This window comes from Rhopilema esculentum, chromosome 15 (assembly GCF_057945365.1).
Source record: "Rhopilema esculentum isolate cy_ngs chromosome 15, ASM5794536v1, whole genome shotgun sequence".
NCBI classification, from domain to species: Eukaryota; Metazoa; Cnidaria; class Scyphozoa; order Rhizostomeae; family Rhizostomatidae; genus Rhopilema; species Rhopilema esculentum.
In genome coordinates this window covers 9,930,689-9,955,138 of record NC_142829.1, presented here as the reverse complement: position 1 = coordinate 9,955,138, position 24,450 = coordinate 9,930,689, and the positions used below count along the sequence as shown (strand labels likewise).

General features: G+C 36.3%; 2 protein-coding genes across 4 annotated transcripts; one reads left to right on the top strand and one right to left on the bottom strand.

Annotated features, from left to right (window-relative positions):
• Positions 1-100: 100 nt before the first annotated feature.
• On the bottom strand, positions 101-23,070 carry LOC135685282 (uncharacterized). Of its 3 annotated transcripts, XM_065201170.2 has the most exons (21): positions 22,812-23,070; positions 15,688-15,931; positions 15,217-15,350; positions 14,616-14,682; positions 13,681-13,807; positions 13,357-13,404; positions 13,178-13,222; positions 12,458-12,518; positions 12,056-12,142; positions 11,033-11,155; positions 10,654-10,715; positions 9,765-9,864; positions 8,852-8,926; positions 8,430-8,545; positions 7,671-7,980; positions 7,255-7,367; positions 5,612-6,760; positions 3,978-4,565; positions 3,297-3,471; positions 2,186-2,321; positions 101-1,446 (listed from the first exon to the last, which is right to left on the bottom strand). In XM_065201170.2, exons 1-21 carry the CDS (start codon positions 22,812-22,814, stop codon positions 1,301-1,303), a joined length of 3,909 nt encoding a protein of 1,302 aa, XP_065057242.2. In that variant the 5' UTR covers positions 22,815-23,070; the 3' UTR covers positions 101-1,300. The 3 variants fall into 3 exon arrangements, with proteins under 3 accessions (XP_065057242.2, XP_065057243.2, XP_088968851.1); XM_065201171.2 differs by lacking the exon at positions 13,178-13,222 and having other exon boundaries at positions 22,812-23,069; XM_089112725.1 differs by lacking the exons at positions 15,217-15,350; positions 15,688-15,931; positions 22,812-23,070 and adding an exon at positions 15,060-15,092.
• Positions 18,723-21,291, top strand: LOC135696269 (uncharacterized). Its single transcript, XM_089112756.1, has 2 exons — positions 18,723-18,936; positions 19,150-21,291. The coding sequence occupies exons 1-2, from the start codon at positions 18,808-18,810 to the stop codon at positions 21,289-21,291; spliced, it is 2,271 nt and encodes a 756-aa protein (XP_088968882.1). The 5' UTR covers positions 18,723-18,807.
• Positions 23,071-24,450: the final 1,380 nt, after the last annotated feature.

Here is a 24,450-nt window from a genome sequence, read left to right as displayed (position 1 = left end):
GACAGCAATCTTTGGGGACGTGTACTAGTATTCATTTTCTCTTCTTCTCCCAGTCTATAAACATTTTGTCAGTTCTTATTCAAATATTTAAGCAGCAAAATTTCTGTGACTATTGTCGGAAATTCTCGGAATCCTACTTAATTGAGTAAAGCAACAAAGGGCATCGCTACGGTGAGTGGGGGAGACAAAGGTTCAACGAGTACAAACTACAAAGTATGATGGCACATGATATTTTCCAAAGGTCGCTTTGAAATACAGCACAGGTACATTGGCAGCTGAGGAACTTGGACCGCGGGGAATTTAACGGACCAGGGTCACAACTGATATTAATTTAGTAACCAAATATGCCTTATCACTAAAATAAGACAAAAACATATCTCTGAACAGAAATGCAACAATTGAAATTTTGAGTCTTTGAACAAAGCAAGTTGTGACCATGACCAAAGAAACACATGTAACACAGTATGTGAAGTACATTCAATATTCAAATATGCAAAACCAACTGAATATTTTATTCCCCCGCTGAAAAACGTTATCACTAGTCGTAAAACCAGTGAATGTCATAAATATCAGGTGAATAACCATATACAAATGTAATGTTACTTTGAAAAATACTCTTTTTATCGAAGTGTGTAATATTGTTTGGAAAAATACTCTTTTTATCGAAGTGTGTAATATTGTTTGGAAAAATACTCTTTTTATCGAAGTGTGTAATATTATTTGGAAAAATACTCTTTTTATCAAAGTGTGTAATATTACCTTGAAAAATGAAAATGAGAAAAGACAGAAAAATTTCTTGAAGTTTAAGATGATTGCATTTTTGCCGTTCAACACAGAATATTTAGTAGCAATACAAATTCCTTCGAGTTGAAAAGTAATATAACAGAATATAATGTGGTGACATTATCAAATACGTGACCCTTGTTTTCAGAATTGCTGTCCGACACACTGCTCTTTACTGATACCAAAATACCAAGTTCTTTGTTATTTAAATAAATAATACCAGGTTTGTTAAAGTGTAAAATAAGTGTCTCGTTTCGATTTAATTCATAGACATCTCCACATTGTTGTCTTGTCCTGGCGTGTTCTACTTATCAGCAATACATCAACTTTAAAATTTCACATGCATTTAAAAACAAAACTTTTTAGAAACAAAACATTTTTACGTTACGATACAGATTTATACCCAAAATGGAAAAGACAAGATGAGTATTGAGCATACAATAAACCTTTTTAACGATGATGAATAAATGAGGAGAACGAACAAGTTGTTTTCGAAGCTAATATGAAATATGACGAATCAACTTGACATTAGATTCTGTAGCAAACTTTGAGATTCTGATGTGTAATCGAGGGTGCTTATACGGATTGCTTGTAGGTTGATTTCACGTGGCGCCTGCATGAGGTATTCTTTGCTCCCAAGGCGCATTGCTCTCAGCCTCGGCCCTGAGAACAAAAAGTTACAAAAAATATAATTAGGATTTTAAAGGATAAAGGAAATACATATCCGTACTAAAAGCCTTTTATATACGCTTAAGAAGACTTAAGAATAAATAAGACTCCCGTTAAGCCTTCAGCATCATTGAAAAATTTGCGTTGAATAAAATCATGTGTTTCCCGAGTAAATCAGCCACCCTTTATTCAATGTAAATATAGCATCTGCTTTGGGTAAAGATCTGGCTGGTTTGAAGCTGGAACTCCGAGTTTCACGCTTAATGTGCTCATCAAGCAACTGTGATCAGCCGGCAACTTTGATCATCAGGCAATTGTGATCGCATTAATCGTTAAACACTGATTTGCAACTTAAAACCGTCCGTTATAATACAGCAAGGCTTGTACAGCTCCGCCTGTAAGGCATTGAGCACTTTTAGAAGCAGATCGTACGGTAGGGAATAAATAAACTGTTTGCAACTTTTCTTCGTCTTTATTTTTTAAGTCGATCCATAACTTTTTTGTAGCTCATGCAACTCGATAAACAATGGAGCTTTGGATTTCCTTTGCTGCACCAATAAAAAACACATCTTTCGACTCCCATTCGAACTAAAAACAAGTACTTGACTCGCGTTAACAAGTATTACAAGAAACCCCTTCGTCATTCGAAAAAATTTACTATGCGCTAGATAGTATTTGACTTATCTTCTTTTAATAAGGCAATTTCGCTCCAGAAACAGAAAATAGTAGTTACCGTATTGAGCTGGACGTGTTTCGTTGTTAAACAGTCGGCAGTCAACAGTGAACGGCCCTAGTGTATGGATTTCCATAAACAACTTCCGCAGGTCGCTCTCAGCCAATTTCCTTTTTGAAGCAACTGTAGATTGTCCCTGGAAAAATAAGTGTATGGGGTCTACCTTAATTTCAATGGGATCAAGGGGTAAATTTTTACAAATCTATAAGGAGAAGAGCTTACAAAGATAAAAACTATATCTTTGTTATACAGGGTAAAAACAGCACCAAAAAAGTTGAGAATTATAAAATATGTTGTCGCACGCACAGATTTATAGATAAAATAAATCTTGATGCGAATTACGTTTGTTGTGTTACGTAGCATAGCATAGCATAGCATAGCATAGCATAGCATAGCATAGCATAGCATAGCATAGCATAGCATAGCATAGCATAGCATAGCATAGCATAGCATAGCATAGCATAGCATAGCATAGCATAGCATAGCATAGCATAGCATAGCATAGCATAGCATAGCATAGCATAGCATAGCAGAGCATAGCGTAGCATAGCATAGCATAGCATAGCATAGCGTAGCATAGCATAGCATAGCGTAGCAAAGCACGATATTATGCTACGTTACGTTATGTTCTGTTATGTCATGTTATGCAATGTTATGATATGTTATTTTGTGTATGTCATGTCATGTGCCATGTGCCATGTGCCATGTGCCATGTGCCATGTGCCATGTGCCATGTGCCATGTGCCGTGTGTCATGTGTCATGTGCCATGTCATGTCATGTCATGTCATGTCATGTCATGTCATGTCATGTCATGTCATGTCATGTCATGTCATGTCATGTTATGTTATGTTATGTTTGTTATGTTTTGTTATGCTATGCTATGCTATGCTATGCTATGCTATTTTGTGTTTGTTATGTTCTGCAATGTTAAGCCCTGGTCAAACGATCCAACATTTCACCCAACATTTCGCCCAACATCATGTTGGGTGAAATGTTGGATCGTTTGACCACCAGCGTTGGATCACATCCCAGCGTAATGTTACGATAGGCTATGTTAGGTTAAGCATATAAATAAAATAGGTATGACACAAAAGCAAGTAAAAAACTTACAGACTGGCAGGCTTCTTGAGCTTCTTTCGGAGGCTCTTTTACATACGAGATTTCGTCGATTTTGGCGAGTTGTTTTATGGCGGTCCATTCTTCAGGAGAGAAGGACAAAAGGTTTTTAAGCAGTTCTTGTTCGATTTGAAGGTACACTTCACCAGATCCGTCACCCACTATGACACTGTTAAAACATGCAAAAGAACATATAATTTGTAAACAGCAGCACAAGCGTGGAAAAAGACGATACGAAAAAAGAGGCAAGTATGACATGACTGTCTTTGATACACACACAAAATAAGAGAAAAGTTTGGATACCATAGCAGCTTCTTAAAGTTTTAACTACACAAGTGCTACGAGTAACCATCAAAACTTGAAATCCTAAAACAATTTTCGCTATTAGCAAGATGATTGTTTCTTCCGTTTATTTTGGAAAATCTGAAAAGGACTAGGTCGATTGCTAAGAGGGCTCTTTGAAAATATAAAGAGATATCTTTCCAATTAACATTTTTTTGGCTCAAGGAACATTTTACATAAAGGAAACCTATAAAGACTCTGAATCGAGTCGTCATACTGCCTGAAAAATTTTTGCTTCAGTGCTCTCCATGCTTAGAGCTTATTAAAAAGTTGTGGGATTGTTCACAATGGACAATCTGATTCAAATAATACTAAATAAAACTGAAATAGAACCTCATTTGACAGAAAAACTGCCAACGCTGTAAGCAACCATAAGTGCAACAGTTTGCCGCAACCTTCTTTCTGCAAGCACGGCAACGCCAAAAAATTGACGCCCAACGCACAGCAATGAAGTCGAGATCAAGCTGCCAAGTGACGTGGGACAATCTATCCTTTTCAGCGAGGATAACTCTGCTCAAAGTTGTTTTCAGCATTGATATTACAGATAAATCTCTAGAACAGATTGTGTTCCTTTGTTGCAAGCATTCACGATAAGTTTGATTGAAGCAAACGACCCGGAAACAGCTGCATTTCCTAGCTGAGCAATAAAGGTTCTTTGACTTAGACATACTAATTTCTAATTTCTTGCATTCAACGAAAGCACCCGGCAGCAGTCCATCGGGCAAGTCGAAGTCCTCAAGGTTTATATACACTGTTATCTCATCGGCCGTTAGAATATCATTTACGCGAAGACAAAGTGTTGCTGCATAGTTCTTATACAGTTTGATGAAGTAACCGTTTGCCCATGCTTTCTTTTGTGTATTTACAGGACGATTTAGCTTAATGTCCCTCGAAGAGATGATGCCACTGAATGACGTATAGCTGTGAAGCAAAAACACAATTTTGCAGATAAACCCTTCAATAGAAAAGATTGCATGTAAAGAGACAGAATCACAAAAGTGACATGACGACGCCCCCTAAAGTGGGACAATGTCTTATTTCAACCCCAAGCTGCATTATTTCTCGGATTAAGTACACTTATAAAATCAATTTTAGGTCTGCTAAGATGCCTGTGAATAGCCTACTTAGGAAACTTCACCTCCCCCCCCCCCCAAGGTTCTTTAAAGAGAAAATGCTCAACATCGTTGCAAAAAGGTCTTCTTTCATGCACCTGTTTATTAATAAAGAACTGTTTTCTGTCTCATTCATTTGGTATCAGGGCTTTGCAAATAATGACATGAATATATGCTATATTTTAATTTGTACGTTTGGTTTCTGTAAAGTCTCATTCTTTTTTGCTGTCAAAAGCCATTGTACTGATGATACAAATATTAGAACTAATGCAAGGAAAACGTTTTCTGCATGTTTCTGTGCACTCAACATATCCATCAATACCAGGGATATTTCCGTATCAATATTTTTATCTTATTTGGATGTTAATATAAGAAAACAAACATTTTAAGTTCATCGCTTTTTTGAAAGCACGTGAGTAACATATCACTGTTAGAGATATTGAAAAGAAGTTGCTCAATTTTTGTCTGGGCATAACTTCCAGTATTTGCAGGTACAACTATTTTTTGATAGAAACCAATCTTAAACTCTCAAAATTTTAATCAGGTCTTAAAATTTTGTTCCCATTCCTTTTGCAGCCCTGCTGCTCAATAACCAAGGGATTCAAAAACGATTAATAACACTTAATGACAGACAGAACTTTAAGTGGAAATGAGCTACCTGAATGTGTAATGATCAGTCGATTTAACAGCCGATTTGACTTAGCAGTCGATTTTATATTTGTATGTCGAAGATAAAATACACTGTACTGAATAGCATATTGCAAAGTTGATGGTGAAGAATCGAATAAAAAAGAATTCACATATTAGAAATTTTAAACCTTCGGAGGAAATAAAAAGCCAGGGAGAATTGCTCACCTTCCAGAAAGCGAGCTGAAAGTGTCTCTAGCCGTGGTAATAGCGATGCGTACAGTGGATGTTAACATGCTTCTGCAGTAAGTCCTGAATAGGCTTCGGATCAGCTCAATGATGTCATCTGTCAGAGTTGCAACGCAACTTTCTTCAACATAAATTTTGCTTCTTTTCATTTCTGCCAGATAGAATGCGGCATTGTGACTAGATTCTAAATCGCAATGGATAATGCCGTTGGAAATGTCGATTTCCTCGATTTCAAAAACATACAAGTTGCCTTCTTGTAGCTGAGAAAACTGTTTTTTTAGTTCACGAGAGTACTTAAGAAAAATTCTGATTTTCTTGTTTTCTAGCGGAACAAATGTTGAAGGATCGTCTTCTTCTAGAAAGCTATCAAAGATGGAAGAAGAACTGTCTTCCAGTTGAGTAAAACTATCATTTGCATGTCTGCCATGCTTATCTTGTGTTCTCTGTTCATCTGAATTGCATATCTCTCCAATGAGTGTACCTTCGACGTTGGAGCTATACACCCCATTGCTTTCACGTGCAGCATACGGTAGGCTCACAAACCCAATGAAAACGACAACGAACTTGGCATCGCAAAAAGAATCCCTTTTCGTATCTTTTGCAACAAGCACGCAGTTCAAGTTGACTGAGATTTGTCTATTAGATTGTGCTTTTTTGTCCTTTCTTTTAGTTGTTTGGGCGGTCCCTTTTTTGGTGCAGATATCCTTTTCTTTTAAGCATGGTCTTGCTTTTGCAATAGACTCATTCTCTGCACCTGGCAGCACAATATCTTTGTGTCTTTTGTCATTTAAAGGAGTACTAGTGGCGCGCTCTGCCAACCCCATTTCTAACCTCCCTACTTCCGTCAATCTGCTCTTTGCAGCCTTTTCGCACAAAATAGGGCCGCTTTTCCGTTTGCGTCCTCCAGACCCAAATACCCCATCATGTGCATCGTTTTCCGTGCTTTCATCGCACATAAAGCAAATATTCCCTTCTTCAAACGGATCTACTACAAGATACGTTTTCTGCACTCCAATATCAATATCTGCGGCTTTAAATTTCTCTGAAACGACTGTGTATTTCTTCAAACCTAGGATACATTTCTTTCCCGTTGAAATCGTGTTATAGATCCATCTTTGAATGCGCTGCCTGTAAATCAAACTTTGAGTAAGCGTGTGAAAAAAAAGCAGACTAAAAACTACTAATAGATCTACTACTAGAAATCTACTACTACTAGTTAAACTACTAAATCCTGTTGTCTTTACTCTTAGACTAAAAACTGTTGACTTCCAAGTAAACTTCTACAAGTAATTACTTTCAAAGTAAATGTTGCTTAGGCCAAAATGTTACTTATACTAGAGAGGAAATGTAAATATATATCTACCAAAAATCTTGCTTACAAATAGAAGCTTAGAGACATTGAATAATTTGCAATCCAGCACTTGACATTAAAAGCTTGAAAATAACCTCGATATTTGTTTGCCTTTTGAAAAGCTTACACCCCTTCAAGCGTGCTGCATGCGACAAAATCAGATAGCCCCTTCTAATAGATATAGGAGAGGCTATTTTAAGGTTGGTTTAAGTTCCACGCTAGCCTTATTTAACTCAAACAACCTGCACAGAGGGGTTACATTGGAGATTACCTGCTAGGTTCATTGCCATCTTGGGGTATAAACAAAACACCAATTTCTCGCTTAGAGTCTGTTAATTGCATGTTCCCTGTTTCACTGCAGATTTTGAATTCACCCACGATAATCTAGTCAAAAAGAAAACAAAAAATACATACAGTTTACTTTCCTATAGCTCTGAACAGAAGTCAAAGTTAGTCAGATTTGGTTTGAAGGTATAGGCATTGATTTTTAACTGTATTGATATGCATAAACCAAAAGCAGACTATGAGATCATTAATCTAATGTACAGGTACAGTAAGGTACAGTGGCTTTTTCAATACGGAACCTCCAACTTTTTAAAAACTCTGCCTAATGCAGACCCATCAAAAAACCATTTGAAATTTTCCGACAAATCTATCATCAAGCCACGAAAAAAACTGACTGCATACCACGTTATTCAGATCAGCTTGACTCAAAACTTGATAAGCCCATAAGTTTTCAGCACTGTCGGAATCGTACATCCTGTCGTACCTCTCTCCAGTAATCCAAGCGTTCTCGGATTCCTTCAGTTTTCTCCTTTTCACCAAATCTAAGACGTTTCCCGCAAGAACTACGTTCGGGAAAGGAATTTTTCTGTCAGCTGATATGATGCAGTGGTGTGGTTGGGTGAGGAACTCGCTGAATATGTTCCTTTCCAAGCTGGGATCCTTAAAGAAGTCGCTCAAGAGAGAAAGGACGACATTTCGAGAATCATCTTTCCTGGGGGAAAATCAAAATGCGAAGTAATCTTGACATTGTCCACAAGTACCCTAGTCCCTCGTTCAGAGAGGAATGGAAGTACCTCTTTAAAGAGAGAGGAATGGAAATACCGTTTGAAATATTTCTAAAGGGGCAATCGAGATTAGAAAACGAAATTCATAACCAAGCTTTATGCTATTCTTTGTTGAATTTTCTTCTCATTTCTGTCAAATCTAGTCATTAGGAATGTGGAATGACGTGAAAGGGCCAATTTGTAGCAAAGGAGTAAATACAACTGTATGAAAAGAAATCTAAACAAAGAAGAGCAAAATTCATTTGAACCAAGAGATTCGGTAAATGTGTATACAAAATTAATCACTTCCCCACAAAAGACAAACAGTCATCGCTTAACAAACAGTTTATTACTTGAATCCACTTTTCTTAAATCCTTGACTTTTGCAAATACGTACGTGAGCCAATTGAATTCGTTGCACAGGAAGTCTACCACTTTGAGTAACATCAAATAATCTTTAATGTGGTATTTAAAACAATCTTTCGTCAAGATGTTGTTTCCAGCGAAGAAAGGCTAAAGAGAGATAAAGGTGAAAAAAATATTGATGAAAACCAACCTACGATTTATTGTTCCTCAAAAATTCCTGGCTTATTAACGAAAATTATTCCACGTGTTGTTTGTGTCGACAAAATTTTACAAAAATTATGAAATCGGTGCCTTAAAAAACGAAATTTCGATCGAGAAGACCTTGGCCTGCAAGGTTTTAAGAGCTTTAAAAAAATTCTGATGTTTGTGTTAAAAAATCATCAAGTTTTACTTGCAGATAAATAAATAATTTCTATTGATATTTTGATGAATGAAATCGCAAAAGTCAATTACCCTTTGGCGATAAAAAGAGAAGGAAAACTGCTTTATCTTGACTGTGCTTAAAGCGCAGCAGCAGAGATGAACAATCTGAAAATAAAGTAACCAATTTGTAAATTAATCCTTGTATTCATTAAGATTATAAATAATATTTGTGTGGAATGCTCATGACTTGTAAGTCACTTGTTGCACATAAATGCAGTTACTTTACTAGAAGAGAGGACTCTTTCTTTAACATACTTAATGTTTCACAAAAACTACAATGCTTGCCAAAAGTCTTGGTACACTAACGTCAGTTTCTAAGGGCAAAATCAGCCATTCCCTTTCCCCCTTTGAGCAATGTTGGTTTACTACAAAACGACGTAGGGGATTAGGAAGTACGCTTTTTTCTGCGACTTCTATGATATTTTTCTAAATTATTAACATTGTTTCGGGGGGTATCCGGGAGTTTTCGGGGGTGTGAAAATAGGAGTATCCGGGAAAAGAATTGAAAATATAAAAACACGATTCAAATCGTTTGGTGTTCCAACTACTTTTGGCAATGATTGTAGATATCAGTTCACAATCCCTCTTTGTAAGCACCTAAGCCTAATGTATCAATGAAATTCACATATCATAATTAGCACACCCTTTTGATTAAGCGCCCATTCAATTAAAATCCATGGAGATCGAAGTAATCGTGCAAATTTAATATGAAAATAAATGTAAAAGTAAAATCGCAATTTTCAAACAAACACAGTCAAAAAGGGCCGAGAATTTATTAAACGTCTGGGCTCTTTATCGATGAGCTACTTTACATAAGATTCGGGCGATCAGTATTTCAGGGGCAATAAAGACAATCCTACTAATGCCATATGTGTTTATTTTTATGGAGCTGGTAAACAAAAATCGACAGAAAAAATCTGCAAAAAAGAAACAAGCGAATTACCCCATCAAATCTCAAAAGATGGGCGTTATATACATCAACAACAGCGCCAACCCGGAGACCACGAAACAAGGAGATCCCAGGACTGTGAGAGACGACAAGTCTGCAAAAAAACAAACCATTCATTTGGTGTATTATATAAGCTATTCAATTCATTTGAGCTAATACGGTTAATCGTTTTTCAAAGAATACGATATTAATCATTTAAGGGTATCTTGTGAAGACGTTGGACCTAGTGACCAAACACCATGCGTCAAATCGCTGACAGCTCACGAAATCAGACGACTGTAGCCCGAATAGTGGTATTCCATGCTGAAATGCACAGTATAAATTTGCTAAGCAGCTTTGATATGGAGAAAAAGCAGTATCAAAAGAGCTTTTCGAACTCATTTTCGTGCGAACCTACTGCAAATGTACGTGACAAGAAACGCCACTGCTTAAGCTGCATTCAACGGTTCTTTTAAGCTGTTTCTTGCTAGTGCCTAGGACGCGATCCTGCTTAGCTAGCTGTCTCATAGATACTGAACAAAAAAGAAACAACAACAAGATCCATTCAAACGAAAGCAACCAACTTTTTGCAACCAACCAGAAAGAAAAGCGTTCGGATGATATCTTTCTTAAAACTATGTACTATCTTTCTTATGATCCATCTACTTCCATTCTCCTGACTGGTTGACAAGCACTTTTTCAAGAGCCTGACTGTTAACTTCACATAAAAAGATGAGTAGAGATGAATTTTCAGAAGTTATGCTGTGAGCATGCTAGCTTGAATAGGACATGCGTAATACAAGAACTAAATACTGCAATAGGCCAGAACTCAGAATGCCTCGTAATTTTCAAAATAAATAAAACTAATAACTTCAAAATAAAGTTTGATGAAGAATTTTTGTACCTATAGGTTCGATCCAGCTCGAAGATCCCATCATCCACCAACGTACATTTACTGATAACACCCTGAAAAAGATGTTGTTTTCGTTGGTGATGTTTCAAAAAATTGCAATGACATCAAAAATGAGCACAAAAGAATTTCGCAACATCAAAGTTGGGACTTGCATGAAGTTAAAACGATTCAACTAAGGCAAGTGATTTTCGTTGACACAAAAAAAACAATTGAAATCTAGTTCTTTTTTGGGTTTGTTTTCTGCACACCTCCATAAAAAGAAAAAAGCTTTATAAAAAATATTTACAAAAGCAGAACAGTTGGTTCCAAGATACAAGAAAAAATAATCTTGTAACTTGATGCAGCAACTACTTTGATGCGTTAAACTAACCGTGTAATTCACAATGGTGTTTGCAGTCGCATTGGCAATATCAACCTTCACCAGTTCACTTGCACCCGTCACCGTAAATGACGAAGCTTTATCCACACCAATTAGCTTGGTCTTGAAATTAGGCTGATAAAAATATAACGAGGTCAAAACAAAGGAAATCATATAATTAGTTCTTTTGAAATGGTTATGAAAAGTGATGCATTTTCAGCACCAACAGGTAACAACAGATGACGGCATATCAACCTATTGAATAGCAATTTCTAAATTGGGAAGACAAGAAATTGGTAAAGCCAAAACTTAGAACAACAAGCGATGAATATCCGGAGCTGCAGACTCATAATCCATACGACAATCATCAGCTTCATACGACGACTGCTTGACGTAACTTCAAATTACTGATTACTTATTCTTGTAAAATGCCGAACCATTCACATGGTGATATCAACTGAAATCTATGACCAATTAATGACTTGTTCATTAATCATCCTTCCTTTGATTTCTTTAAACAAGCTTATTTTGCAATCAGCATATAGCATGTTCTTTCTCAACATTAGCAGTTCAAAATCCGCAACACTTTGAAACCTACACTTTAAAAGCCCTAAATCCAAGATTCGCGTGCCCCTGGTGCATGCTAGCGTCTGCCGAATGAAATGGTGCCATGGTTCACAAAGTGTTTGTTTTATAAGCTTATTGTTAAAGTATTTGTTAAGTGCCGTTCATAGCCAGAACCAGATGACGCCATGTCTTTTTCTGTGGAAGGCACAGAATATTGTATTTTGTTTCAAGTTTTAACAGTGATAAAAAAGTTAAAATTACCAATGATACGAGCCTTGAAGCAACAATTTCCTTTAATCAAAAATAGGAAAAAGACTCGTAACTTAGAATCACCCTAATCTATACACCAAAGCTTTTACAGCCCTGCCTATACGGTATCGAGTACTCTATTACACACAGGTATGACAGTTATTTATATTACAAGAACAAATTATATGGCAGATGCAAAGATAGAGTAAAAACACTCACGCTGTTCAGCTGGATGTTAAATGTATTGGCAAAAACGACAAGGTCATTTGGCTTCAATAACTCCCGCCAATGCAACATCTCGTGGCCCTGTAATGAAATTTTACAAAGGTCTTAAACCGAATGTTTGAGGTGCCAGTGGCGTTCGTGAATTTACCTTAAAAAACGTAATAATGCTTATAATATAAGGTCTAAATAGGCAAAGCTTTATAGATGAAATGACGATCTAGCTTTATCAATAATTCTAAACATGTTGCCATTATAATTTTTTAGAAAACAATCTGGGTCTTTCAAAGCCATTTTTAAATTCTGTACCACCAAGGGATTGTTTGCATATAATTTATCAAACCTTTTTATTAGATATAAGTAAAATGAAAAGAGAAAGACATTAGCAAGTAAACTAACCACAACGGCGACATTCCCAGTGTCTAGTTTTATCAGGAAACAATGGGTTGATGTGTTGAAACTGAAAAAAGACGAAGAAACTTCGAACCAGTCTCAACTAAAAATATAAACTAATGTTATCGGGCAATAGTATCCTGTTCTCCTTATGCATTCGTCGTTTTAACTATGTCACTCAGCGTTTGCTGTTGGATCATGCTCAGTTGATGGCAGACACAATCGTTGACCTCCTTTTACTTCCAAAACAAGAGATGAAATTGCTCAACAAGAAGAAGTTGAAATTTAAAATTAATAGAGATAATGGATTGCAGTAAAAGAATGAGAGATCTGTTCATGAATACAATTAACACAATACTGATGACAGCCATGACAACACTGCATGATTCCTCCTTCTGCATAGATAATGATGATGATGAGGAAATAAATTCAGATTCATTAATAGGCAGACGATGAAAGACAATGCATAGCTCGATTTTTATCAAAGATAATCATGCCATTTATGGTTTTCATGAAGAAATATACAAAAGAGCTTACAAAGCAAGTATTGTTGTAGCAATTGGTTATAGAATGCACTACATTTTCAACTTTACAAATAAACTCCAGTAGTGGGAAAAACTTTTATGAGGAAATCATGTTCAAAAGCGCCCACTGGACGCAAAACTGACAAAAAGATATCCAAAAATTGTCAACTTTTCACTCTTTTTTTAAACATAGATGCCTTACCAGCCATGTTTAGCTAATCTTGCTTGTTTACTTTTTCCCCAATTCCTATTATCAATAGAAAGACATGTTACAAATGCTGGCTTGTATGTCAGCCATGCAACTGTGAGCTTCTCAGAAACCAATAAACCATATTTATTAGCTTAACATCACAAATCAAATCATATAGCATACACACTTACTCAAAAACTGGGCTCATGAATTTAATTTTCCCTGAAAAATCCTTGTTCCTAAAAAATGTATCATTGCTGTTATGTACAATAGTAAAGTCAAAAGAAATACTTTAAGAATAAATTTAAAAGCAATGAAGAATGTAGCATCAGGCTTTAAAGTTTTCAAGATTTCTCAAAGAGCAAAATCGTCAGATGAAATTGCAAAAAAGTTACACACAACTGAAAATGATTTGTTATATAAAATTCAAATGATGAGGTCACTATTAAATTCCTCATATAGTTATTTGATCAAAATGATAATTGAGCCAGCAGAAAAAACAAACTAGTTGAAACCTTTTGATGGATCTTCCAGAGGTTCTCTTCGGTGGAATTTGGCAAAGGCCTCCATGAACTGGTAAAATGTCAAAGAAGCTTGAAATTGCCTCGATATAGGAAAAACAAAGATCCTCTGATGAATAACCTGCAAAAAAGAATGAAAAATTTCCACATTAAATTTACCAAGATATTACTTTCAGTTAACATCAAAGATTAACGGGTAATTATAGTTGTGGGTTATTTTCTAAAAACAGCAAATGAGGTTTATTCCTGGATACTCATGGCTTAGCATATAATAATACATATTTTGTAGGCTAAGTTGCAGAAATAATCAAGTAATTATTCATAGTCTCATATTTTAGTTCCAGTAACGATGTTTGAGATTTAAAAACAATGAGAAGGGTTTTAAGCACGTTTTTATTTTACTCGACTTTACCACTCTTCTGTACTTGAAGTCTTTTGTCTAGAGGTCTAGAAGCCTCCTCTAGATGCTTAATACACTTTGAAGTTGATCAAAAATTCGAAATCTCTGCATGATCAACAAAATCAAACATCAAGAAAAGTCGTATAAAGCCAAGAAAACACTGATAATACATTAATCACATTTATTTCTCAGAAATGCCATTACTGTTGCAGCCAATTTGAGATTGTGAAAATGCCACGGTAACAAAACAAGCATGTTCATCCAATTTCCAGGGCTGATTTTTATTTCACAATAAAGTTTCCTCAACTTTCCTTTTTCTAGTTCTTTTTCATGCTGGTGTGGCTTAACTTGCATCTTTTAAAGTGACTAATGAAAGAAAAGGCTTGATTTTGTGGGGCTTACATACACACAGTCTTTTTTTTGCAATAGGATACCTAATGTCTATTTCAATAAAAAAAGCAGAGTCAAGTTGGTATGTGATAATGACAATGATAATGACAGAAGCTACAGTGCTGTGGCATGTACTTACATGGCATGTATTTCCAGTCTTTAATCAAAACCAATTTCCCAATGCAACAAGCACTTTGGTGTTGAACCTTGGAACAAACAAATTTGGTAACATCGTTAGAGGGTCATATACAAAACAACATAGTAGGGAAGAGAGTAAAAACATTACAATCTGCTGCTCTAAAGGAAACATTCAACCGTGCCGATTGTTCAACCTTTCAAACAACAGGTTCTATCAACAGGCAAAGCTGAGAAAAATTCAAGACCAAAAAAAGCACAACAAAATAAATGGAATTTTTCTATGAAGCCATCAATTGGTATCGATTTTTGGAATCAGTGTCTAATTGTTTTGTAGGGATAGGCAAAATGAAGCAAATCAGCACCATATGGTTTGCATGAGGATGATGACAAATCAGCCATGAAAATAAGACCCTGATCAATGAAGCATAAAATGAAAATAACATACGAAAATTGATTGAATCATTATGATTTTGATATGCATCTTCAAGGAGATTACTATGAAAAATAGGATTACTGTTAGCATATATACCTTGGAGGCTTATAGGTTGGCAACAGCAAAAAGCTATTGGAAAACAAACTTAAGAATATTAAAAAAGAATCACCAACAAACTGAGGGCACCACTATCATCTTCCAGGTAAAGGTAGTTCCAAGCTAGCTCTTTGTCATCTATTATTTTGGGCTTATCTGTGAGAACTCCAATTAGTAGTGCATGGCAATCATGCAACTGTCTTCCACCTACACAAAAAGTGATAGAATCTTAAGATTGTCCTACAAGCATAAGGGCACAGGTATGAGTGAGGGCAACAAGCTATGCAAAATAAAAAGTTCTTTCATACTTGTCATCAATTTTTACTTTCAATTTAAAATACAAAAATAAGTACTAGGTGCTCCTTGACAGGTGCTCATAAGGAGGGAACCATGACAGTTTAAATGTCATTAAATGTCTATTCTTTGACTTGACACTGAGAAGACTTTTTTTAAATATTTTTGGTGCATATGAAGGCGTTGAAAACTATAGATTCTTAAGTGTGAAATGTTTATAATAAAATTTGATGAAAAGTATCATACACACCTCTGCTTGAATTTTTGTTAACTTGAGATGATGCTAATGTTGCACATGTTTGACGTCCAAGATCTTTCACATCTCTTATGCTAATAAATGTGAAGTGAGTACTTTTCTTAGCAGATTGCCCTTTGTCATTCCTCAAACAGGCAATGACCTTCTCCAAAATTCTTGCTGGTGCAATTTTATTCTCCAATAACGGCGTAATTCTATTTTCAATGAACTTAATAGAATCTTTTATATCTAGCAGCATCTGCAATAAAAAATATAAATGATTGTTATTGCAGAGTATTCGTAAATACAATGTGAGAATATTATTTTAAAAATTACAAAGTCATTGTGCCCAGACCACAAAAAGTAATGAATTGACAAAGTAGAATTGAAAGGCTGAATCTTTTAGGGAACCCTCCTCAAAAATAAGCATGGAAGATATCCTTCCAGATTTGGTAGAAAAATTCCATTGACCAAAATTATTGTATATGCAGGCTGCTAAGTTTGAGGTGCATGAATGTCCCCTAAGTTTGAGGTGCCTAGACAAGACAAGGTGCACACTTTGTCACACACCTGCTTTTCAAAATGTAGTGATATAACGTGCCTCAGTCATCAGAAACTTTGTCTTGCTGCCCTGGGAATCATCTTCAAAAAGTAACAGCATTCACAATTAAGGGAATTGCATTATACAAAATGCTTGTTTTAAACAATGGAAAACTCTCTGTGCTGGTTGAGTAGGATAATAGAACCACTTTAAATCTTTACTGCCACTGTTACCATTACTGAAAGTAATTTTTAGATTAAAAACATGTTAATGGTCTTTAGTTACTGCTACAAATTAAGATCAAAATAATGGAAGTTTCTTTTTGTGGGTGTCTACAAAACTTAAAAGACAAAAACTTCATAATACTTTAGTATCAAGCTACCACAATCAATAGTACTGATATTATTACCTTTCCATGCGATTTTAAACCTAAAGTTATGCATCGTTCCCCTCTATGAAAAATTTTGTCTTGAAGACCACAATCAGCCATGCACCTACTAAAAACTTTACCGAGAGGCCTGTATATGAAAAACTACATTGACTAAGTATTTTTTATGAATATGTTTTAGATTAACTTAGATGATTTGATTAGAAATGATAGGATAAATGGCCATAATGGTTGAAAAAGGCAAATACAGAATCTTTGCAATGTGCTTGGAGTCACTTCATTTACTTCTGGATTGATGATCAACTGTACTAGCTTGAGTATGAGGACCACAAAAAACAACAGCACAAGATTGATTTCAGAAAGAAAAGTTCAGGGTAGCAGGGCTTCCATGTTCAGAAATCAACATGCGCTGCCAAAAACTCGCGTGATAAGAGTGGGGCACGGGAATCAAATTTATTTTTTGATTCAAAGCAATAAAGTTTTTTCTATTGAATCATTAAAAGTGACAAAACTTTTAATAAATGAACTGAATGCTACACATTGTGTAGTTATGTTCATGTTTCCCTCATGAGTTATCGTGAAGGGTACTGTGCGACATAAAGATGTTTTATCTTCAAATGTTATCAACCGAAAACAGAGTTGTTTGAAGATGAAGATGGAACAGCGAAAATGAAGTCAATGGATAATGGAGTCATTTGAAAACGAATTGTTTGAATGAGAGAATCAAAAACAGGGTCAATTAAAAATGAATTCATTCATCTTCAGTTTCAAGATGAGCTCGAACAAAAGATATGAAAAAGGACAAAACAGAGTAATGGGAAAACCTTCGTTTTCATTTTGGCCAAAACGGAGTTGGCCAGAGCAATTATTTATTATTATTGTTATTAACTCTTTATTTACAATGTTGGCATAAAAAGGTATAAAATACCCATCAAAGCTAATAAAAGCAAACTATTTATAAAAGCTAGCAATGGGAACAGCTCAAGAATAATGGAAACTGAATGATCAGAAGCAGAGACATACGAAAATAAAGTAGTGGAAACAAGGATTCGGTGTCAAACTTCCATTTCTTAAGTGGATTGACCTATCACCATCCGGTAATCGCGCTCTTCAAGATAAAAAAATTTATCACTGGGCGCGCAACTTATTGCTCTCAAAGATAACCTCGGGCGCCTGCCTGCGCACTCGCACGCTATTGCGCACTCCACATTGAAAGCCCTGGGGTAGTAAAATCAACATTTAAATGTAAAAATTATGGTCAGTGGGGGGAAAAAATGCGCATGGCGATTTTGGGAGTAAAAAATGCGCACCCATTTCTACAGCGCTGTGGAGGAGTAACCAACAGTTGGAGATAAGGCATGATAAACCAAACCTTTGATGATAGTTTCAATGAATACCAAATCCAAAAATAGTGCACTTTTGTTTTTCATTACGTATTTGAAAAGCGGAAGCTCCAATTTATGATGATATCAAGTTTTCCATGACAACGGTAAACTTTTCGATTTCTCAGCTCATTGACTGCATTCCAAAGGTATTATCACAGCATTACACTACTTCAGTGTTGAGGTCATTGCCCATAACCAGATGTTGTTGCTCCTCCCAGGTGGCATGTCTAGAGGGGCCTGCGCATTTTTTAACCTCAAATTTTCTGTAGTGAGGGGAAAAAATGCGCACCATAAAGTTATATTTTCGTCGGAAAAAGGCTCTGTATCTGTTCTTAAAACATGTGACATATGCAAGAATGAAACCATATTTCACAACCATATGGATTTGGGAAAATTATTTTCTAGAAACCAAGAAGTTTACATAAAAGGTCAAGTTATAACTTTCTAAAAAGACTTTGGATCCTTTTCATAAGAGCATTTGCCTTTCTAATAATTCTTTTAAAAACGTATCAAAAGACGCTTTGCATGGAATATACCAAGAAGTTATGTTGTGCAGAGGGGCAGAGGGGAATACCTTATCTCGGGGGGATGTCAAAGTTTTGATTCCGTCAGCTGATCTAACTGTCGTCAGATGACTATGATGTAATATTTAAATTTTACCTTGCTGAAACAGCAATAAGTGAATTACAATAGATGCTATTTATGGGCCATTTTATGTCTTGCGTGTCTCTTGATGGCTATAAAAGCTTTTCCACTGAAGACAAGATCAGTTTATTTTAGAAGACTACAAATTAAGTCGCATTGCATAGATTGAAAGCAAAATGCCGAGGACGTATGTAGAAAAAGCAAAATCTTGGCAAGAGAGCGATATGGAGAACGCTTTGCTAGAAGTTTCAAGGGGCGATTTAAGCATCAGGAAAGCTGCAAAGACATATGGTTTATCAGAATCGGTAAGTTACTTATTCAACTGATTCAACAGGCAGATATTTTGTGAACAATTTATTTTCGAAAGTTTATCAATCTTCAAAACCAGAGTAATTTTTACATGGCCGAATTAATTTCGATAAGATTGTAGTAGCTAAATCAAATTGAACAAAATGGAATAAATCTTTGCTTGATAATTATCTTTGAAAGAAATCAACACCTGATATTTAATCTCATAGAACATCCGCCGTCGAATTGGCAAAGAGAAGATTGGAGTGCCCGTAACACACCAAGGGCGAAATCCGATGCTGGACAAAGAGACGGAAAAAAATTTGGCTGAATGCATCAATGTTATGTGTAACCTTGGTTTTAGCCCCTGCACAAGTGAAATATTGGAGCTGGTCACTGAATATGTAGCCAAGAATAACATCGTGGTACCTCTGTTTAAAGATGGCAAACCAGGAAGATTTTGGCTGGCTGCTTTTATGAAAAGGAACAACCTTTCTCTGAAGAAGGCAGAAATGATCAGTGTGGCCAGAAAATCAGCAACAGGAAACCCTTTCGTAATATATGACTTTTATGAAAAAATTGATGAACTGGTCAAGGAAAAAGCATTTAAGCCTCATCAGATATGGAATTGCGACGAATCTGGTTTCCCGAATGACCCCCAGCGATGCAGAGTGATTGGGAAAAAAGGCCAACGCACATTCAGAATTACATGTGGTCCCGGAAGGGAAAACACAACAACACTTGCAGTTTGCAATGCTGCTGGCCGTGCTCTCGACCCACTGGTGGTTTTTTCCGGGAAAAATCTACAGTCAACATGGCGAGGAGAACGAGCACTGAAGGACACCTGGTATGGAGTTTCAGAGAACGGATGGATGACAAGTGAGCTCTTTGCATCTTGGTTTGACTTATTTGCCAAAAAGGTCACAGAGCGTCCACTGCTGCTTGTTTATGATGGTCATCTCACTCATGTGACTCTGCCAGTTATAGAGAGGGCAAGATCCGAAGACATTACTATTGTCAAATTGCCTCCCCATACTACAGATCTCCTTCAACCACTAGATGTTGCCTGTTTCGGACCACTAAAAAGGCTATGGGGACAGAAACTGAATGATTGGGTCAGCCAATGGGGTGCACGAGAACCAGTAAGAAAAGCGCAGTTTGTCAACCTGTTGTCGGAAATTTGGCATCTTGGTTTATCTTTTCAAAATATAAAAGCAGGGTTTGAAGCCACTGGGATTTTTCCTGTCGATAGCTCAAAATACCCAATTTCAAGGCTGGATGCCAACATGCTTAAAAAGTACAAGACCTGGGTTGAATCTGGTAAACCAGAAAATGCTCTTGACAACCTGTTGCACGAAGCAAGGACCAGTCCAAAAAAAGCAGCATCGCCAAAGAAAATGCCAACCCCCAAGAAGACATCAACACCAAAGAAGTTTTCTCCAAAAAAAACAGCATCCTTTAAAGAACAAGCTTCACCAGATTGCCCTGCCTGTAAGGAACTTGGACCTATGCCATCAAATGCACCAGAAGGAAAGCAGTGGATAAGATCCTGGATTTTAGTCAACGACCCTGTGGTTGTCGCTACAGACTCTTCACCCTCAACTTCAGCAAGTTTTGAAGAACTTATTTTGCACAAAATTAAGGACTCGTCAAAAAAGGAAACCAAGAAGCGAAGGAAGATTGACCTGAAGACAAGAGTTGTGACCGATGACGATTTTTACAAAGCAATTAAGGAAAAGGAAGAGAATGAACCAAAGAAAGGAGGTATCAGAAAAAGAGGAAGACCAAGTAAGAACGCTGTTCAAGGAGGCCCAGAATGCAACATCTCAGCCGGGAAGCGACGACGAACCGAATCAAATATCGCAAATGACGAAGCTATCTCAGACGATTCAACGGATAGTAATGATTCCCAGAGTGACTGGAAAGAAACAAATAATGGAAAAGAAGTCGGAGAAATACAAAAAGAGCAAAAAGGCCAGGAATCTGCGGCAAAAAACAGAGGGAACACTGAAGAAAGTTTGGCTATGGAGATCAGCCTGATAACGGAACAAATGGATGATGACAAGAAAGGTCTTTTCTATTGCGTTTATTACGGGGACCAGTTTTATTGGGGGAAAGTACAAAAAACGTTTGCACAGGATCCTGATGACAATACTGACACAGTAGAGATGAACTTCCTCCGTTATCGAGGTGATGGATTTTGGGATTTCCCTAAACTGCAAGATGTTGAAATCGTTGATGTGAAGTACCTGTTTCTTGGCCCATGTCAACCATCGCAAATCGTCAGTGGCAAAGGATACAAATTCGAAGAAGATTCAGCTGCACACTCACGATTCAGTATAATAAGAAAACATGACTTCTACGGATGTTGAAACTATTTTTTATTAGCTGTATTTTTAGCTTATTGACATATGTATTTTTTGTATTAAATGGAAATCTTGATTTAAAAAAATTATTTACAGCAAATATCAACAAATTTATTGAATCAAATCAACATTCAATCAATAATTGAGAGTTGCGCAGTTTTTTGCCACATGTGCGCATTTCTTCTCCTTTTTGTGGTTTAAAAATGCGCACCAGTTTTTCATTCTTAAAAAATAATCTCTTAAAGAATGGGTAGCAATTTTTTGTTGCTAAAGGAACTTATCAGGGCTACTTTGTAACTATACATAATTTTTTCCAATATGTGTGAACAATCGGGGGGAAACCGAAAATTTCTCAAAAATGCGCATTTTTTCCCTCCACTGACCATAAATCTAAATTTTTGTCTTCGTGTATTCACAACTTCCCCTATAGAATTGACCTGGAAAGTGAAAATGTTGTCTAACTATAGAATAACAGGACTTCTCAAGATGTGTTCATCACATCTTCAGCAAAATAAAAACAGAAGAGTGACTTTTTAATTTCATTGGAAGCAACTACTTAATTTTACAGGAACAGCTTGACATTAACTTCATGTTGAGTTGTTAGTGGGATAAACTGATAGTTTTATAGATGATGCACTATTGTAACAAGTGCACTTCTTTCTACGATTTGATGCAGTTGAAGCTTTATACATTAGTTAGGTAAAAGCCAGTATGCAAAGCATGAAAATGGTGCAAACAAAATGAATACATACATGGTGAGGCTTCTGCAGACCAGAAACTAAGATTTACTTAATTTCACACCTGGTATTTTATGTATTAATTCTATACCACAAGATCACCCAGTTTAGTCCCATTCCCCTTATTCTGGCTCGGTGAGACATTATTTTACAGTGGGGTAAAAATTATAAGATTGTGTCTGGAGGCCAGGGTAGAATTCATGTAATTAACGCCAGAGATAATTGGTGTATAATTCATAATTTTCTTGGTGTACTGGTGCAAAATGCATGAAAAATAATGTTTTGGTGTAAAGTGCATTGTGTATCATACAAAATTGTAGAGCCTTTGGGCGCAAGTTCATAATTAAATTTACTTGTCAATTTCCAGGTGAGGTTTATAATCTTGAAAATGTGATATTCTAGGTATAGTTTGAATATGCACAAAAAACAATATTCAAAACAAAATTTTCAGGTGTTTAGTGTTCAGGTGTTTAGTGTAGCTCCTTATTATGGTCTGAGGCAAGCAAAATTTTGAAGCGCCTAATGAAAACTCTGAGCGCGCACTTTTCAGAAGAACAAAGAATTTTCTCACGCGCGTGCAGAGACACGAGGTGTGCGATTCTTTTGATTCCGCACGCTTTCGGCAAAACGTAACGCATTTTTGGCCATCTTTGCCGATCACACATTCACGCAGATCAAGGTAATGTTCAAAATGAAAGCATAAACTTGATGGATACCATACAATAACCAAGATCGATCTTCTAGCGAGATGAACGTTTGCTTACTATAAAACACGAAATGGTACGTTACCATGAAACTTGATCATCAATTTTACATCAAAGAACATGATAGAATGATGGCGCAATCCCTTGTGCTATCCTTTCCATCTCTAACAACATTTTCCAGCACCTCAATAGGCCATGTTGGATTCATCCAAATATTCAGTCTCGATTTGATTCTAGCAGCTGGCGCCAAAATTATTGGCGCCAGAAATTTGTGTCACGTGCAGGGGGCAAAAAGCCAATAGAGGTGAATATTAACCACACAAAATTTTCAATTTCAACCTTGGAAATTCAAAAATATTTTTCTATTTCCTAATTGTGTTACTTAAGAGGCTCCGATCTCATCAAAGGCTATGAGGATTTTATAATTTTCAAATATTTTGCTCTTGTTCATCATCATGTTGCCAAAAGAGTAGGAGAATGCTCACTTGAATAAGCTGAAGGTATACTCTGATGTCGAAAATGGAAGGATCCTTCTCCCCCGTTTACTAATTATCGACTTTGTAGTTCTTGAGCAATTTTCCTACTGTTAATGTAGCCAAAGATCTAAAAAAATTCATTTATTTTGAAGGTCGGCTAGTTTTCCAACCCTCTGTTTATCCCTATCCTTAAAGTACTATTCTGAAAAATATCTTAATAATAGTTATCTAAAGCAACATCTTAATAAAAAATTAAGTATTGGCCAATATACTTAGTAAGGGAACATTCCTTAGGATTCGATCCGTGACCAAATGGCCGGGACTTTGCTTTGACCCTTGTTTCAACATCAGAACATATAAAAGATTAGAATAAAATTGGGGGTCCCTTTTGAAAATGCCCGGAACACCACCTGTAGAGGCACAAAAAAGATGGCTGTGGCTGAGAAAGCTTCAAATGCTCATTCTGAGGCTATTTCAATAAATAAAGAGGCACATCATATAATTCACGCTGTAATTGATGTCAAGGATTCAAGTTTGTTAATCAATATAAGAATCTTGTGCAAATGGCACTAAAGCAACTATTATGTTTCAAGCTTCCCCACAGCAACAAAAGTTCAATTTCTTTATTTTAACTCGAAAAAAGCTCAATCCAGACTCTTAAGATATCATGCCTTGTACTCTGGAAAAGAAGAAAGTAAACTAAGCGTCTAGAGCAAAAAAACAAGTCCTTGGAGTATAAATATCTGGCTCCCACGGTTGCAAAACAATACAAAACATATGATGGTGACAGATGAAATTCACGCGAGGAACCTTGCAGGGAAGGAAAGAAAAGTTTTGACTTTACAGGTTGGGGAAATTATACAGCTGTGAGCGAATGTAGAGGTAAGCAGATAGATCATGAAAACTTTGCACACCATGTTTTTTCAAGACACGAAAAATCTGTATTGATTAAGAAACTTTTACATTATTAAACAAGAAAGTTTAACAAGTGATCCAAGATAACGCACTTACATCACATCACAACTTTTAAGTCTATTTTGGGAAAGTATAAACAAGTAGCTAGCGAAATAGACACTGTGCAACATATAACTGGAAATGAATCAACTAACTTAATAAGAAATGAAGGTCTTGAGAGGAGATCTTGCAAGGAAACGAATAAGAAGGCCATGTACCGATTCTTGTGTTTGTCAATACAATCAGTCAGATGAAAAGGATAAGCAGAAATTTTTCCACAAGAAGTGCAAAACG

Excerpts from the sequence above, each read along its gene's own strand:
- LOC135696269 (XM_089112756.1), top strand. The coding sequence starts at position 18,808 with ATGCCGAGGACGTATGTAGAAAAAGCAAAATCTTGGCAAGAGAGCGAT. Across the intron at positions 18,937-19,149 it reads CATATGGTTTATCAGAATCG|AACATCCGCCGTCGAATTGG; the intron begins GTAAGTTACTTA and ends TTAATCTCATAG.
- LOC135685282 (XM_065201170.2), bottom strand. Across the intron at positions 11,156-12,055 it reads TTAACATCCAGCTGAACAGC|CCTAATTTCAAGACCAAGCT; the intron begins GTGAGTGTTTTT and ends TATTTTTATCAG. Across the intron at positions 2,322-3,296 it reads CTCAAGAAGCCTGCCAGTCT|GGACAATCTACAGTTGCTTC; the intron begins GTAAGTTTTTTA and ends TTATTTTTCCAG.